Source organism: Pelophylax lessonae, assembly GCF_965119305.1.
Source record: "Pelophylax lessonae genome assembly, chromosome: 12".
Taxonomy (NCBI): domain Eukaryota; kingdom Metazoa; phylum Chordata; class Amphibia; order Anura; family Ranidae; genus Pelophylax; species Pelophylax lessonae.
In genome coordinates, this window is record NC_138779.1 from 22,696,693 (window position 1) to 22,715,409 (window position 18,717).

Genomic DNA, 18,717 nt, shown 5'->3' on the forward strand with positions numbered 1-18,717 from the left:
GGCGGGCACCGACGCTTCTGGCTCCTGTCTTCAGAGTGCCCCAATAGCAAGCTGCAAAGCATAGTATAGAGCAGGGGTCTTCAAACTATGGCCCTCCAGATGTTCAGGAACTACAATTCCCATCATACCTAGTCATGGCTGTGAATGTCAGTTTTACAATGCCTCATGGGATTTGTAGTTTTACAACAGCTGGAGGGCCATAGTGTGTCCCTATAGCAAGGTTAAAAAAAAATAAATAACTTCTGCCTTTTAGAACTACTCGCTTCCTGCCCACAACTACATGTCCCATGAGGCATTGTTTCTCACATATTCACAAGTTCTCAGGCACCTAATGACATGTATGGATGGTGTGCTAAGCTGTATCTGTGCTGCACTTTCCAGATATGTAAAATAACGCATTTTGTATGTATGTATGTATATATATATATATATATATATATATATATATATATATATATAATATATATTTTTTTTTTTTTTAGCAGAGATCCTATAGAATAAAATGGCGATCATTGCAATATTTTGTCACACCGTATTTGCGCAGCGGTCTTTCAAACGCCTTTTTTTTTGGGGAAAAATACACTTTAATGCAGGGCTGAACAGGCACCAGGTTGCATTGGTGACTAGAATTGGGTGTTGCCAGACATCCCAAGTCTCCCGCGAGGTGCGCGCGTCTCGTCACCCGTAAGTGCAGCACAATGTCCTGGCTGTCAGCTGTGACAGAATGGAGCCAATGCTTCCTGTGTAGTTATGGCTCCATCACATGCGGAGTGACATCAAATGCACTCTGCCTGTGACCGGAGAGATACAGGAAGCATCCGCTCTGCATGCTTCCTCCAGTGCTGCTCCACACTCTCTGCCTTTTCCCGCCAGCAGTAAGTCACATGTGCAGCACATAACTGTAAATATCCCAGCATGTGCAGGGTTTCTGACTCCTACCACCATCATCACTTCAAATTACTGAAGTGGTCATGGTGGTTGGAGTGTTGCTTTCAATATCTCTCAGAAGTAAACAAAGTGCACACTGGTCTAATTCCGGGCAACATCAGCCGGTTCATTAAAAACTGGCCGCCATTGGGCCCATGTGTATGGCAGCCAGTCTGACACAAGCCGGCCATTCGCCATGTGCGGGGGAAAAAAAACAGCTCCTAACTTTTTTTTTTTTTTTGGTCTTAGATTTCAAGCAAATTTGTCAAGCCCTGCTTTAATTAAAAAAAAAAAAAGATCTGTACAGTTAGATATATATATATATAATGTTTATATGTGTGTGTGTGTGTGTGTGAAAGATGTTACGCAGAGAATCATGATCTTTATTCTTAGCAGAAAAATTGTAAATTATCATTTTATTCAGAATTAAGCAGCTCTACTGACCGGATGTTAGTACTGCAGCTCCTGCGCCGTCAGGTTTTTTCCTTCAGCCCTGGTGGGTGGAATGGAAAAAAAACGATTAGTGTTTACTAGGCTTAAAACATGAAACTCTTCTATGCAGTTTTTAAAAATGTGCTTAAGTGCCAGTTTCCACTAGTGCAACTTGACACATGTCAAGTCGCACAGCAAGTCAAAAGCCATTGATTTCAATTGGGCCCGTTTCCACTGCCGCGACTTCAAAAGTAGTTCGTGCACTACTTTTGGGCCGACTTCAGTGCGACTTCCCTCTATAATGAGGGACAAGTCGCACTGAAAGCCGCAGTTTAGTTTCACTACGAAGTCGCGCTAGAAGTAGCACGACTTTGTAGCCGCGGCAGTGGAAACGGAGCATAAAGCTGTATGTGTGTATATAATCGCACCCAAGAGAGTTTTACTGACCAGATCATCAGACATAAATGTAAAACTAATGCAGCCACCACATTTGATTGGTGAGCTGCAGTTTATTACATTTGGGGGGGAGGGGGCGTTAATACTTCAAGAGCAAAAAATAAAGTAGCCCCAAGTAATTGAAGGGAGAGTGGGATGAACATCACTATGGAATGTGGTGGGTGAGGAGTCAGAGGTGAGAATTGCCATAAAAATGTTGGGTAGTGATTTAAATCACTGAGGTCACATGGTTATCTTTTGTGTCAAACAGAATGATCCATCACAGGCTAAAGGTTTTCTTAAGTGCTTTTTATTTTAAGAACCAAAACCTGTTCTCCATATGGTGGTCCAGTTGTGAGGAGCAATATCCCACATTTGTGCAGCAATCTTATTATGTTTTAGTGTTTGCTCACAAGGCAAGGAGTGCCATGCCTCTGAAAAGCGATTTTTGTATTGGGAACCACAGGCCATGAGGGGGAGAGGTGTTGCCTCCTCTGCCTAATTTATCCCCTAAATGCTGTTGCAGCATGGCCCAATTCAATTAAAAGGGTTGCATTGAGGGCAGTAATGCAGAGCTGCATTCCGGTCATGGCATATGTAGATCCCCGGCCACTAGCACTACCTCTTCAGCTAAACCGGCTGAAGTTGGAGGCAGTAAAAACATGCCTTAATTTTTTTTTTTCTTCCCCTGTCGGTGCAGATTTATGATCCTGTAATAGTCGAAACTTTTACACAATCCACACCTGCACCATGTGCATCCTGTGTGTGTCTTTCAAGAACAGGAGGTATGGTACAAGGTGGCCTATCAGATGTAATCTAATTTATGTATGCACTAGAACTTCACCCTGCAAGTGAAAACCAGAAAGGCTCCACTGAGCTGATTGACTGACTCCTATTGTCCTCACTGGCAGGAGCTGTAAATTATTTGTGCAGCGGTCTACCCGTGCAGACTGCAAACTTCCGTTGAGTTTAGCAGCAGTTTAGAGAAAAGGGAAGGCACCATGGAGCTCTCTATGGGTTGGTACACACTGGACTGCACAGTCCCTGTTTTGACAGCCGATTACAATGTGCTGCCAAACGTACTGAAACGTGGTAAAAGTAGTGCAAGCATCACTTTTTCAGATCACAATGCACCAAACTGCATCGTACTGTGGTACCATGTGATTTAGTGGCTGTGTTTTGCGAGAAGTGGATTGTGGTGCCATTAAACAATGGGCACCTGCGCGCATCTCGCAAGGGCAGCGTGTTCACGTGTTTTGTGGGAAACCTTTCCTGCTCCCATTTCTGGATTTAACAGGCCCTAAAACACTGCTTTCCACACTTGTCTGTCTAAAATCACATAATTTAGGGCATGGTAAAATATTCAGGGGCTACCACCTTGTAGAAGTTTTGACTAAATTGGTGCATTGCAATTTTTTATGGCTCCCAGCAGTGGGGACCTTGCATTGACTACTTAAGCCCCGGAAGATTTTACCCCCATTCCGACCAGGGGGTATTTTGCGATTCGGCACTGCGTGACTTTAACGGACAATTGCGCGGTCGTGCGACGCTGTACCTAAACGAATTTGGCGTCCTTTTTTTTCCCACAAACAGAGCTTTCTTTTGGTGGTATTTGATCACCTGTGCGATTTTTTTTTTTTTTTTTTTTTTTTTTTTTTTTTTTTTTTTTTTTTTGATCACGCGCTATAAACAAAAAAAGAGCGTCAATTTTGCAAAAATAGCAATATTTTTCACATTTTTTTATATGAAATTCCCCCCAAAAAAAATTTAAAAATCAAAATTTTTTTACTTTTTCGGCCAATTTGTTTTATGCTACCTATGTTTGGTAAAAAAAATCGCAAAAAGCGTATTTTGATTGGTTTGCGCAAAAGTTATCGCGTTTACTAACAAAGGGAAAGATTTCTGTCATTTTTGTTGTTTTTTTTTTTACGTGTAATGGCGGCGATCTGCGATTTTTTTTTTTTTTTTTTTTTTTTTTTTTTTTTTTTTTTTTTGCGGTACTGCGACATTGGGGCAGACAGATCGGACCCTTGACTGACATTTTTGACACTTTTGGGGTTACCAGTGACATTTCTACAGTAATCAGTGCTATATATATGCACTGTTACTATAAAAATACACTGGTAGTGAAGGGGTTAACTTTATTTGGGAGGGAGGGGCTGTGTGTATCCCTAGGGGCGTGCTTTCTACTGTGATTGGCTGGGGCTTGAGCTGTATGGACACTGATCAACGGATCTACATACTAGATCCGAGTGATCAGTATCCTAACAGCAAGGAGAATGACAGGTGGCTTGTTTACACAAGCTGCCTGACGTTCTCCCTCTCCCCCGCCGATCGCCGAGTGACCGGCGGACATCGGGTCCGCCGGTCACACGCGCGGGGGGGTCCGTGACCACGCCTCTGGGGGCGCGCGCTCTCGCTCCCTAGACCCTCACAAGCTAGTGACGTAGCCCTACGTCACTTTGCCTGTGAGGGGCTGACTGCCGACGTAGATCGGCGTTAGGCAGTCGGCAAGTGGTTAAGCATGTATGGGACATGGCAGAGATTGGGATTGTACAGTTGCTATTGCTGCATTAGAGGCACTCATCACCTTGCCTATGTACATTGCCTTGAAAAAGAATTCACACCTGTGACAGTACTCACCGACACTGGGAATGAGACACACTATGTGGGGCCCTTGGAGTAATTTTATTTTGGATTCCAGGCCATGTCTCCCCAAGACAGTCACTCATAGATGCTAATATCAGCTCAACCACCTGTCTTCCACACATTGATTATGCTGATTTATTCACCTATTATTTTTCTATCCAGATGGCTAGATAATTATTCAGGTTAATTATTTTTCTGTACACAATTTCATCTGCATAGGATAATGTAATCAGGCACCTGACCTGGTGGGGTAATTTGATCAGGAGGGGAATGTCCTCCTGTAAGGTATAAATTCTGTGTGAGTTTGTTCAATAAAGGTTCCAGTTCTAGACAAGCTAAGTTGTCAGCTAGTTTTGTATGGGAGTGGTTAGAATATCTGATATCGAAGTTCAGACTGGAGGAAGCCGTATACTGACGGAAGCCCACAAGCGCAGTGTGGGTCACGCTTCCGTTACAACACCCCTTGAAATTTTCCACGTTTTGTTATGTTACAGCCAAAAACGTAAATGTATTTTATGTAATAGACCAGACATTTCCAAAGTCTGGCCCCCGGGACAATTGCTTTTAATACGGCCCCTCAGGTAATTTGGAAAAATCTATTGTGACCCCTGTGAATCCCCGAGTGCTGCTCAGGACCCCTGGGATCTCTGGATCTTTCAGCGCCCCGGTTACTTGTGAATACACGAACACCCACCTCCAGCTATATATCTCTTGCTCAACATGGCCTCGGACTTGGCCTGGCTACGGAGCACTAAAACACAAATCCGGCGCGAGTATGACCGCACCAGCGCCCTGCCCTCTCCATGATGATTGGCATAACACCTGGGGATCAAGTAGCAGCGGTGTGGAAATAAAACGCACCAGGAGGAATGTTCAAAAGTATCAGTCACACAAGGGTTAACCACATATAAGTGCTATATGAACCACCGATGGTGATTACTGATGACAGCAATAAGTCATGAATGATGCCAATGTAGTAAAGACAACATTGAATTGAAAAGTTGTCAGGACAACCATACGAGAAGCAGGCATTACTCGCACTCCCCTGCATTGGGTCATCGGACATGCCCCTCGCCACCAGCGGCTCTATAGCAGTTCAAGCCTCGTTTTGGTCCTCCTTCCAACCCCCCCCCCCCCCAGAGTCTGATGTCATGTCCGGGTCCCCTTCCCGGTCGGCACTCATCGTGGGTGATCAGAGCGGCCACAGACGGAGATCCTTGCCTCCTATACCGGGCATTGTTTGACCACCTCTTCCACCCTTTCCTGTCCAGGATTGAGGCATTCCCTTATCCTGAGCAAGGCACAACTGTCCACACTGCTGCGTTGTTCCTGGATGGTTTTACATCTACACACACTGGATGGTCACCAAGCTGTGAGTTTTTTAACCCCTTATTTTGGCTTCACCATTGCAGATCCAGCGGGGGTCATTGTACAAGGTGTACTGCTGTTATACATAAATGCAACTGATTTTGAATAAAACTTTTCAATGTTTGATTTACTACATTGGCATCATTCATGACTATTATTGCTGCCATCATTAATCAGTGGGTTCATATGGTGCTTATGTGGTTAACCCTTGTGTGACTGATTAGGAAGCACGCATGCTCCAAATTGAGATGAATACGTTGTAAAATGTCAGTTTGTCTAAATCAGTTATATATTTGGACATGTGTACTTGGTGTTATGTTCCTGTTCATATTTTTTTTAACAGACCACCTTTATTACCAATAATATGTAATGCAATTTGCAATGTTCATGACATATATATTCCAGCTTCCTGGATTTTTTTTCATCTGGCCTTCAGATATGAAAGGCAGAGTGATTTAACACCAGTTTAGATTTGTCATCCATGTGATGAAATAAAAGTTTGCGGTTTGCAATAAACTTTGCAAAAATAATTAATTTGCATTTTAGTTTAATGGTCCAAATGTCAGGCGAAACGGTCGGCCCTCACGCATGTAAAAAATTGGGACACCCCTGTAATAGACCAGCACAAAGCAGCACATAATTGTGAGGTGAAAGGAAAATGATGGTTTTCAAAACTTGAGTGTGGTGTGAATTTGTATTCAGTCCCCCTGAGTCAATACTTTGTAGAACCACCTTTTTTGTCTTTTTGGAGATGGCTCTACCATCTAGAGAGGGACGTTTTTGCCCATTCTTCTTTGCAAAATTGCTCAAGCTCTGTCAGATTGGATGGAGAGCTTCTCTGAACAGCAATTTTTAAGTCTTGCCACAGATTCTCTATAGGATTTAAGTCTGGACTTTGACTGGGCCATTCCAACTAATATGCTTTCATCTAAACCATTCCATTGTAGATCTGGCTGTATGTTTAGGGTCATTGTCCTGGTAGGTAACCCTCCGCCCCAGTCTCAAGTCTTTTGCAGACAGGTTTTCTTCTAAGATTGCCCTGTATTTGGCTCCAACCATCAGCTCTGACCAGCTTCCCTGTCCCTGCTGAAAAGCATCCCCACAACATAATGCTGCCACCACCATGTTTCACGGTGGGAATGGTGTGTCCAGGGAGATGTGTAGTGATAGTTTTTTGCCACGTAGCATTTTTTTGCTTTTAGGCTGGAAAGTTCCATTTTGGTCTCATCTGACCAGACCCCCCTGCTTCCACATGTTTGCTGTGTCCCCCACATGGCACAAACTGTGCAAACAGGACATCTTATGGCTTTCTTGTCACTCTTCCATAAAGGTCAGATTTGTGGAGCGCACGACTAATAGTTGTCCTGTGGACAGATTCTCCCACCTGAGCTGTGGATCTCTGCAGCTCCTCCAGAGTTCCCATGGGCCTCTTGGCTGCTTCTCTGAATGCTTTCCTTGCCCGGCCGGTCAGTTTAGGTGGACGGCCATGTCTTGGTAGGGTTGCAGTTGTGCCATACTCTTTCCATTTTCGGATTATGGATTAAAAAGAGCTCCGTGAGATTTTCAAAGCTTGGGATATATTTTTTATTTTTAATAACCTAACCCTGCTTTAAACTTCTCCAACTTTATCCCTGACCTGTCTGGTGTGTTCCTTGGCCTTCATGATGCTGTTTGTTCACTAAGGTTCTCTAACAAACCTGAGTGCTTCACATAACAGCTGTATTTATATGGAAATTAAATTACACACAGGTGGACTCTATCAGTAAGGTGACTGACTTCTGAAGGCAGTTGGTTCCACTAGATTTTAGTTAGGGGTATCGGAGTAAAGGGGGGTGAATACAAATGCACGCCACACTTTTCACATATTAATCTCTAACCACTTCTGGAGTGAAAGGATAACTGTTACTTTAGCTGACAATTGCGCAGTCGTGCAACGCTGAACCCGAGCTTTATTTTGGTGTTTGATCGCCTCTGCGAATATTTTTTTTTTTTTTTGAGACTTGCAGCTAGGGGTGGCTTTTTGCAGATTTTCTAATGTTAAGAGCTCAATTGGTGTTCTACAGTTGCACTCAACACACACCTGTTTGCGCCCTAAGCCCTGGTTCACACGGGTGCAATTTGACGGTTTCAAATCACGAACTGGAAAACGGCGACAGCGAAACAGCGTTACTTGAAGAACTGAGCAAAAGCAATTAGTGGGAAAATTGGTCATCAGGTACGGAAAGTGACAACAGCGACGATTCTGATGTCTGTCTTGCACATCGCTTGTGGAATTTGGGAAGTTTATCAAATGATGCTTCAGAATTTCCAACGGAGCATTGTGCCAGAAAGAGACATCAGAATCCTCGCTGTTGTCACTTTCCGTACCTGATGACCAATTTTCCCACAAATTGCTAGCGCTCAGTTTCGCTGTCGCTGTTTTCCAGTTCGTCTAAAAGCGCTTTTGCGCTAAAATGCTTTTTGGACGCCATGGCCATGGTGGTTAATTTTCCAGGCACAAAGCACTGGAAAAGCACAGGCAGGGCACTGGAAAAGTCACCAGGTGAAATCTTGTGGTGAAATGGCATGATAGTGTAATGCGTTAGGATCACAACTTTGTATCATGTTTGTTATATTTACATTTTTTTAATTGCCACCGGTTACACATTTTTTCCCTCAGTTCAGTCACTTTTTTTTATTTTTTACCGAGACGGATGTCCCTTTTTAGGGTCCTTTCTCACAGATGAAAAAACAGACATAATGTAGGTCTATGGGCTAGCAGACGTTAGCGGATTACCATCCGCTGACATCCGTTTTTCTTTCGTTTTTTAAATTGAAGAAAAATAGGGTTCTCTTCTGTCTCGAACGGACGAAAAATGGATGTCTGCAGATGGTCGTCCGCTAACCCATAGACCTACACTATTATATACGGATAGAGTAAAAACTGACATACGGACCGTCACTGTCCATCACATTCAGGTCTCTGTAGGTGCAAAGCTTGTGTCCCCCCCCCCCCCCCTCTTTATGAATCTTGTTTCTCTTCCTTCTCATTTTGACTTTTCTTTTCTATAAGGTGGCAATGATGAGTCGCGCAGGGGTACGGACCTCGGCTGTATAATGGGAGCCGAATGCAGATCATGACTTTCTAAGATTGTCAACGTGTGGTTGGCTGCTTGGAACGGGTCTGCATGAAACTGTCGCCCACCTGAGCCACATCTATAACATCCTGGACCTGCAGCTATTTCTTTCTGGGCTTTCTGCTTTGCTTTCCTTTCCTACTTGGTGTAAAATAAGGAAGTCTAGTTTCACCAAGTTTTTTTTTTTTTTTTTTTTTTTTCCAGATCTCTATAGTAGGCAATTTGCTTATTTGATTTGCTGTTGGGAGTACATATGAGGTTTGTGCTTTACATAACACACTAGTTTGTTATGAATCTATGCATTGTTAGTACTTGAAGATTATTTGGGGAATGGGTTGGTTATAGGTGAGCTTTTGACATTATTATGCGGCGTTCTTCAATGTGTTAGCATGTAATCTCAGCACAACTGTTGTATATTAGTTTGTAATGGTAAACTCCTTGAGGGCAGGGACTGATGTGAATGTACAATGTATATGTAAAGCGCTGTGTAAATTGACAGCGCTATAAAAGTACCTGAAATAAATGGTATTCTCTACCAGATAAGAGAAACCCCAAAGTAATTGGGATTGATATAGCGCTTGCTATTATTATCCAGGGGTAAACAATTGCTTAATGACCCGGATAAAATAGTGTGGGGCGAAGTATAAATTAAATCCTAGATGTTATTTATATAAATAAGTTTTAAAACTTAATATGTGACATATACTCAATTGCACGAATGCAGTAAATCATCAACAAATCAAACAATCAATATCCATAAGTGCCAAAAAAGTCCAAAGAAAGTTCATATGTGACTTTAGTGCATATAAATAACTTCAGTGCCAAAAAGGGGAAGAAAGTGCTTGTGCCGAATCTCCAATGGTCCGGCTGCTGGTGTTAGTGATGTGGCTTTAAGAAATAATGGGGGTTGCGCACTCACCAGAGGTTGTGGGTCTTAGTTGCCGTATGGCAAAAGGACCATATGCGCCTTATGGCCTCCCTGGCCAGAGAGATGGTGACGGCTGGGCTATGTAGTTCCCTATGGTCCGGGATCTCCTTCCTCAATAGACTGGGTCCCCAGGGTCCGATTAGGGTAAAAAAATAGATGCTCCCACTAGTTCAGTACCATTAAGTGTTTTATTAAATAAAAACTGGTAGTACAGTACACAAAGGTTTAAAATATTCACGATCGCACCTGCTGTGCTAAGCCTGTGCGTGGAGAGCGGTGACTGCCGTCTTGCGTTCCACCAGGCTACAGGACGTGCAGCGTGCGGTCCACGTGAAGCGCGTTTCGTCAGAGCGTGTGACGTCTTCAGAGGTCTCTACCAGGCTATTTAAAGTATATCTAAACCCAATTGTGACCTCTTAACATATATTGTGGGGGATAAAAACGATAACTGTTTAGTACATCTTTGTACTGTAATCCTGCCAGAAGTCTAGTGTGCTTCAACTGTTTGGAGTGATAAATGTGCCCACAGGGCTCAGTCACACTAGAAACTGCACATCTACTGCATTTTTTTTTTTTTTTGCATGCATTTGTGCGTCAGCACATTTACATGCAGTTGATGAGCATTTTGCTATCTGAATTTGTCCCGTGAGGTCACTTTTCTTTCCCTGGGCTTCTATGTGCATACTGTTGCAGTGCGTGTTTGTGGCTCAGAAACATGCATTGTTTGGGTTTTGTGTTTTTCTGCGTTGCCCTGCTATAGTGTGAAATATGCCCATAGGATTACCTTGATTATGAACGGTCTATGCAGTTGGTAGTGCAGTCAAAAATGCATCACACTGCGTTGGGTGTGAATGGGCCCAATTTAAAATCACAACCAACATTGTCAGCTCTGCCTGGTGGGCTACAGTACTTCAGCTATTACCACCCCTTCATGTCCTACTCCACATACATCAGTGGATTTATTTCTCAGCAAAACATCCCTTCTGCCTTGACTCCTAAGAGCTTGCATGCTGTGTAGATGGAGCTCTTGGAATGTCATTCTGGGGGGGGGATGTTTTTTCAGTAGAAACTGAGCCCACAGGCGATCCAATCAGACTGTCTCCAAGAAGCCTAATGCCTCGTACACACGATCAGATAGTTATCGTTTGCATTTTGTAGCATGATACTAATATCGAATTCAACAATGCGTACTAAACGTATGATTTATTTATTTTTTTCTTTTTTAACGCTTCTGGAAAAGCTTCCTGGTTGCATAGCTACGTATCAGTGCAAAATAAAAACAATGGCAGCCAGGCCTTTTCTCAGGTTTTTGTGTTTCTGATCATGTGTGGTCTTGGTCTATGTGTGGTCTTGGTCTATCGATTTTTAGCGGACGCATACTGTACTGATTAAACTATTGTTCGTTTGTTGTATTGTTTGTAAGGTTACTAGTCTAGCCCCACAGCAAACTTTGGGGTTTTTTTTTTTTTTTTTTTTTTTTTTTTTTTTTTTATTTAGTTAACTATGTATATCGTGTGGGCATTCTTTTATATTTATCTAAATCATATGGGGCACGGGCAAAGTATTCATAGACACTGGGTTATAGGCTCACACCTTCAGGTGCCATACAGGTCTTTGCACACTTTAGCTATTGGTAAAACTGAAGAACGTAAAGCTGAATTATGTTACCATCTTTTTAGTATGTTGAAAGTTAATGGAATTTGAGCATTAATTTTCAATCTATATGTACATGAGATGTTCTGTGCTAAATTCTGGTGTTTGCTTAATGTCTTTATATTTCATTTTTAGCCGTGATTAACTGTCCAGTGTGTAAGAATCAGTGCTTACAGAGGGACCTAGTTGAAAACTACTTCCTTAGAGAGGATTCGGCACCTGGTCAAGCAGCGGAGACTATTCACGTAAGGACTATTTATTTATTTATTTTTTAAAAAGACTTGTGTGGCAGTTTAATCCATCTTCCTAGGTAAATGGACAGTAAGCAAAAATTCGTACGTCAGGGCTGTACCTGCCTGGCTTTAGAGCAGTAGAAGCCTTAATATAATCTTACTGGGAGCGAGTGTTCTCAATGGGTGGTCCTGTCTACTGCCTCCTGCCTGATATCCCTCAAATGAAAAACCGAAGGATTCAGGCTGAATAGATTCAGACTCTACATACTTTATTAATCCCAAAGAGAAAATTTTAAAATGGTTACTTTAAAAAAAAAAAAACACAAACTGAAACAAGACACTATAACTCAGATGCCACCCGTTTGGGTATTTTGGTGGGGGCAGCTATCAAAGTACCAGAGTTTCAGGTGATTTTTTTTTTTTTCTCCCCTCCATGCTGTGGATGCCTTCTTGTCTACCTGGAAGAAATTGTATGGCCAGCTTAAGCGCTATTAACCCAAAAGCAAACCCATTGTAGCTTTCCTTTTTTTTTTTTCTTTAGATGATGATGGCTAATATTTTAGGCTTTTTCACCAGGTGATCCAGCCAATAAGTGTGTGGGTTTTATTTATTTTTTTCATTCAATACTGCTTTAAATGTTCTCAGCTAATTTTGACTATCAATTTTTTGTTTGATTTTGAGAATATTGTATTTAATTTTGTAATGCAGAGGTGCACCAGCTGTGAGGACAATGCCATTGCTAATAGTTACTGTGTGGAGTGCACTGAATGGCTGTGCGAGACTTGTGTGGAAGCCCATCAGCGAGTCAAGTATACAAAGGATCATACTGTCAAAGTCAAAGGTAACGCAAGTGTATCTTAACTTTTGCATGCATCGTGAGAGAGATTTGGGTACCCAGATGTAGCTTTTCTTCTAAAATAGTAGAGGAATTTTACCCCCAGCAACATCTTAAAGTAGCCTCCTCATTCTTTTGCTTCAAATCTGCATAGTGTCACTTTGACTTGGTAGAAATGCTGAGGTGTGAGATTTGGGTGACTTGGACAGTTGTTTCATCGACTACGGTCTAACCTCCTGCAACATTTGTGCTTTGACTATTCTTTGCTCCTGCACAGGTAGTTGATCCACAGAGGCTGGGAACATTGAATCTATTATGGTGCCAATGTATTAGAAGAGATGCTGAGCTAATACTGCTTGGGAGGGGTTCTTGGGTGCATGAGACCTAAAAGGAAACACTGCTGAAGTTTATATGGTCTATTTAGTGTCTCAACAGATTTGTGTGTGGGGGTTTTTTTTTTTTTTTTTTTTTTTTCTATTTGGATTTTAGCAGCAGGTCTTACCGTTAGCCTTGACCTTTTCTGCTTCAATGCCAATATACTCCTAGGGAAATGGTCTTGGTCTGATTCCAGGTAGTTTAGTAGTTCTGGACAGGCTCAGCTTTGTTGTCCTGGGACAAGCCTGTGATCTCTGCTTTGGTATATTGTCACTGTAGAATATTGGCTTTATGTACATTAGTATTTTAGAGTTTCAAAGTATGAAAAAAATTTCTGTCTCTTATTAGGTGGATCCCAGAAGGAGTCAGAACATACTGTATTCTGCCCAGTCCATAAGCAGGAGCCTCTCATGCTGTTCTGTGATACTTGTGACACATTGACCTGCCGTGACTGCCAACTAGAGGGACACAAGGACCACCAGTAAGCTTTTGTTTTGTCTGATATTAAAGTACAAGTGCATTTTCTCTATTACTTTTAGAATGTGTACTTGTCTCTACAACTTACGAAAAAAAGTTAGGTTAATACGCCCCATATACAGTAGCATTGCCTGCACCCTCAGAGCTTTGTTCACATTCTGCTTTGCTGTGTACAGTTAACTAACCCCTGGGCCCAGACAATGCTGCTTAACTTAAGAAATGTTTTTTGATAAAGGCAATATCACGTTGGCAAAAGTTGGAAGAACAAGTATAAATGCATAAATTCAAAAAGTGATATCTAAAACTTTTCAAATTTCCAGGTATCAATTTTTTGAGGATGCTGTCAAAAATCAGCGTAAAATCCTGTCTGCTCTTGTGAAGAGACTTGGAGAAAAACATACTACCCTTCAGAAATCTACCAAGGATGTTCGTAACTCGTAAGTACTTCTAGAATCTGTTGCTGCCTCTTACTTTTTGTTTTCCTTCCTGTGGCCAATAAAAATAAACCAGAATGTGTGAATCCTAGAATTCTGTTTTGGGAGATGGGAGTTCAAGCCACATGGGAAATCTTAGACCGGTCTTCTGGATCTTGCTACTCTGGCTTTAGGGCAATATACCCTTCTGCTGCTCTTTGCTAAGCTTTTTTGAAGTGAGGTTTTTTTTTTTTTTTTTTTATTTATAGATTTTCATCCATTTTGGTTTGTGCACTAACAGCTGTCAGTGCAGCTGTTTTCTCCAGTACTGGAAGTGGGCCCTTTGTAGACATTGCTTATTATCCTACGTTAATCTAGGAGCTGATTTTAAGAAATTTTGGCTTGCAGGATTCGTCAAGTGATTGATATGCAGAAGAGGCTACAAGTAGATGTAAAAATGGCCATCTTACAAATCATGAAAGAGCTCAACAAGCGTGGAAAGCTACTTGTTAGCGATATGCAGGTTTGTCTTTTCATTTGACGGTCATGGGTTTTTATAGCTTTCGGTTCAGTATGTTTTAAAGACTCTATGCTGGTTTCCATTCAAGTTTTCACGGGGGAAAAAAACATTCTGGAGCTGGTTTAGCCTTAATCTTGCCTTCTTGGGTTCCTCTTGCCCCCTGTCACATGCGAATACATTTTTAATCCCTTCTAGTTTTTGCTAGTGTATCTGAGAATCACATTTTTGCACCTTTTTCAGTATCTTTAGTGTGTTTAAAAAACTTAGTCAACTTGGACAAAATATCATCCTGCATGGCACCCACTATCTGCTAATCACGGGTGCAATGCTTTACACAGGGGTGTGTGTATAACATGCGGTTTCCCTCCAACAGCTAAGTAATGCAAGCCATACACTGCTTACATTTTGGAGGATTCCTGCTGATTTGGCAGACAATTGACAATTAAGCTGTGGATTGTCCAATAACCCGGCTCAACACACTCTGCTCTAGGTAATCGAAGGAGCCAGGTGTTAGGTTCGCAGATGGGATGTAATCACTTTATATGTTCAGTATAGAAGCAATTAGATATGTGCCAATGACTATTAGTGCAGCAGCTGTCAATATAGTGTCAATGGTTAGGTGATAGTGCTGTATTTTGATACGTCCATTCAGATAGCAGTGAGTGCTCTGCTGCCTGTATAAAGTAGCCAACCGAGGAGATTCTTTCCTGGGGGGATCCAATTATTCAGTGGGGCTGAATGAGAGAAAACAGTGTATGGCTAGCTTGACTATATTAAACACATAAATATCTTTAAGTAGATCTAGCATCTCAAATTGTTCTAGAATTCTCATGAAGGGTCTTTATGTTAACATGAATTTGTCAATCTGGTTCTGTATTTAGAGAGTGACAGAAGGACATCAGGATAAACTAGAAAAGCAGCACTGGAATATGACTAAGCTACAGAAACAGCAAGAACACATTCTGAGATTTGCTTCCTGGGCCCTTGAGAGCAGCAATAACACCGCTTTGCTGCTTTCCAAAAAAATGGTAGGTGAATTTTTTTTAGTTTCCAAGGATCATGTACCTACTTGACACATCATACACTAACCATTTTTCTTCTCTTTTAGATCTACTTTCAACTGCATCATTCTCTGAAGGTTGCAGTAGATCCAGTTGAACCATTAGGTGATCTGAGATTTCAGTGGGATTCTGAAACCTGGACAAAACATGCAGAGTTCTTTGGTAAGGCTTTCCTATCAGAAGTGTCTTTGTGAATGTACAATTACACATTACGACATCAGTTGTAAATATTGTCAGCATCTGAATTTCAAGTGGAGCAGGCACACCTGGGGTACTTTAACCACCTCAATACCAGGCACTTTCTCCCCCTTCCTGCCCAGGCTAATTTTCAGCTTGTGTTGTCACACTTTGAATGACCATTGAGCAATCATGCAACACTACCCATATCACCTTTTTTTCACACAAATGGAGCTTTCTTTTGGTGGTATTTACTTCCTAGGTTTTTTATTTTTTGTGCTACAAATGAAAGCACCAAAAATGCATTTTTCTTGTTTTATACTGCTACATCAGTGTGAATTCTGTGTGAAAGGTTGGCTCCTTTCACACAGGCGGACTCCGTTTTTCTCTGCAGGGGATCGATCCCCCGCTGAGCAGGCGGGTGACAACTGTGTCTCTGTGCTGTCAGGTCCCCATTCTTTATGGATGAATTGGATGGGAACGGACAGTTTGTCCGTTTTTTTTATCCGATCCGCCAGACAGATGGAATACAGGGTTTCCATCCGTCCGGTTTTGACGGATCACATGTCGGCGTACATGTTTCTGCTGACATCCGACGACCCATAGAGATGCATGGGGTGTCCGTTTTTAGATCCGCCAAAAAAAACTTGACAGGCGGATCTGAATGGACTCCGTGTATGAAAGGGGCCGTAGTCTACAAGCTATGGTGCCATTTATTGAAAATTGATGACACATGATGTACTGATGGCCCATCTCCTTTCTTGAGGCCTTAACATGCTTAGTAGACAACCCAAGGTATTAAGAGGCATGGTGTGTTTTTTTAATTGGAATTTTCTTTGTCCTTTTGACAGACAAAAGCTCTCAATGCTTCTTCACTATTGGGTTATGCGCCATCTACAGGAATAGACTAGGCAGTGAAAACTTTTCACTCGACAGGCCTAATGGATGATGAGCCCACAGTCAGGACAGCAGGTAGTTTTTGGCTCCGGCAAAGCCCAGAAGTCGGGTCAGGTGTTCCCTTGTCTTGAAGACTTTCACAATATGGTGAATGAGCAATTAAGCACGAGCTAGTGGTGCAAAAGCACTTTAAACGCTGTTATCCCTTTGCTGACTCAGTCTCAAATAAGGTGGATCACCCTGTTTCCAGAAAAAAGCTACTGTGGTACCTGGAGAAGACTCCCCGGTGTTTACCGACCCAGTGGACTCCCTTTACCCGCCACCTGCATTTGCTGGCGGACTTGATACTTAAACCTGTATTTGCGTCCTTCCTGGTTTCTCGGACGGTTACAGAATGGGTTGAAGTGCTTAGGGCTAACTTGTACGCTGAGTCAGACCCCCCCCCCCCCCTCCCCTGACTTGATAGCTCACGGACCAGATACCCCAGTCCCTTGTTTACCTGTGTGCTGCGGCCCTGGCCGCGGCTCCTCTGGTTGCCAGAGTGTCAGCGGTGGGGATTGCCATACGCTGGTGTGGCTGCAGAGCTTGTCGGCAGACCAGGCTTCTAAGAAGGCCTTAACTGATCTCCCATTTTTGGGTAAACACCTGTTTGGGGACCCCTTGGATGAGTAGTCAAGCGCCTAACAGGGGTAAGAGTTCTCTGCTACCCCAATCCTCAAAGGCAAGGCACCTCACATTATGAGGGGACCCTCTTTCACAGCTCAGATTTTTTTTTTTTTCTTTGTGCCTCAAGGGAGAGGAAGCAAAAGGTAAACCATTCAGAGCCTCTGGAGGAAATGCCTTGGTTTGGTAAGCCCAAGACTAGCCTGTCCGCTTAAACGGCGTGACTGTTTAAGGCCAGGCGTTGAGAGACGGGTTTCTCTGATTCTGTGATTCATACCCTGTTGAAGGCCTAGAATGGTGACTTCCAGAAAGATTTTATCATCGTACTTGGAAGATGTATATTGCCTGGTGTGAATCACTTGCTCGTTTTCGGTGACGGGAGACTTGGTTTTCTTGCAGAAAGGAGTTGAGCACCATTGAAGGATAAGTGTCGGCCTTAGCCGTTTACTTCCAACGCCCGTTGGCGACTAATTCCGTGATCCGCACCTTTATTCAAGGGGTGCATCATCTGGCTCCGCCAGGAAGATCACCTTTGCCTCCGTGGAATCTGAACTTGGTCTCGTCTGTTCAACGGCCTCCATTTTGAAAATATAGGGTCATATCTCTGCCTTTGCTGTCTCAGGTCGCCTTTCTGGTGGCTATCACTTCTGCCTGCATAGTGTCTGAGTTGGAGGCGCTTTCCTGTCCACTTTTTTTCGTGGTCGTTCATAGAGATAAGGTTGTTCTACGACCTAATCCGTCTTTCCTTCCTAAGGTGGTGTCTGCTTTCCACCTCAACGAAGATTGTTTTGCCTTCACTCTGTTCTAAGCCTAAGCATCCCAAGACATTTACCTTGCATTCTCTGGCTGTGGTTCGGGCGATCAAGGTTTTCCTGTCGGCCACAGAGCCTTTTAGGACATTTGATTCTTTGTCCTTACTAAGGGATCTCGTAAGGGTTTGGCTGCGACCATTTCTTAATGGATCAGGCAGACGATTAAGGCCTATTCATTGAAGGGTCGGGTTCCTCTTTTCCCGGTGAAGGCGCATTCTACTAGAAGCACTGAGAGCTGCATCTGTTAAAAGGACGATAGAGAAAATTGGATTTTTAGAAGAGCCTACTGTAAGATCCTTTTCTCTGAGTCCTTTGACAGACACAGCTCCCGCTCCTCTAAAATGGGGTTGGTTCTGTCTTTCACTCCTTGCTACGAAACTGATCTGAGAGCACAGTGTGTCTGGGGTTATGTCGTGAGGGGACAGCCCCTATAGGCGTGTCGAGTGAAAAGTTTTCAGTCCATTCCTGTAGATGGCGCATAACGCAATGGTGAATAAGCATTGAGAGCTGCGTCTGTCAAAAGGACTCAGAGGAAAAGGATTTTATGGTAAGTTCTTACAAAAATACAATTTTTTTTCGAACAATTTTTTAGAAAACTAAGATTCATAATTTTTTTTTTTTTTCAGCAAAAATGTCGTTATTTCTCTCATGCGAATAGGCATACTTGCAACTAAACCCCAAAAACTTCTGCTACTCATCCTAAGTATGCTGATACCACGTGAGACTTTTTCACAGCCTAGCTACGT

General features: G+C 42.7%; 1 protein-coding gene across 1 annotated transcript in view; it reads left to right on the forward strand.

Annotated features, from left to right (window-relative positions):
• Positions 1-18,717, forward strand: part of TRIM28 (tripartite motif containing 28) — a 32,887-nt gene that overhangs the window by 5,673 nt on the left and 8,497 nt on the right. Inside the window, exons 2-8 of the mRNA XM_082274416.1 lie at positions 11,644-11,753; positions 12,450-12,582; positions 13,300-13,432; positions 13,749-13,865; positions 14,250-14,364; positions 15,243-15,389; positions 15,470-15,584. Coding sequence (XP_082130542.1) covers positions 11,644-11,753; positions 12,450-12,582; positions 13,300-13,432; positions 13,749-13,865; positions 14,250-14,364; positions 15,243-15,389; positions 15,470-15,584 — 870 coding nt within the window. The remainder of the gene's footprint in view (positions 1-11,643; positions 11,754-12,449; positions 12,583-13,299; positions 13,433-13,748; positions 13,866-14,249; positions 14,365-15,242; positions 15,390-15,469; positions 15,585-18,717) is intronic.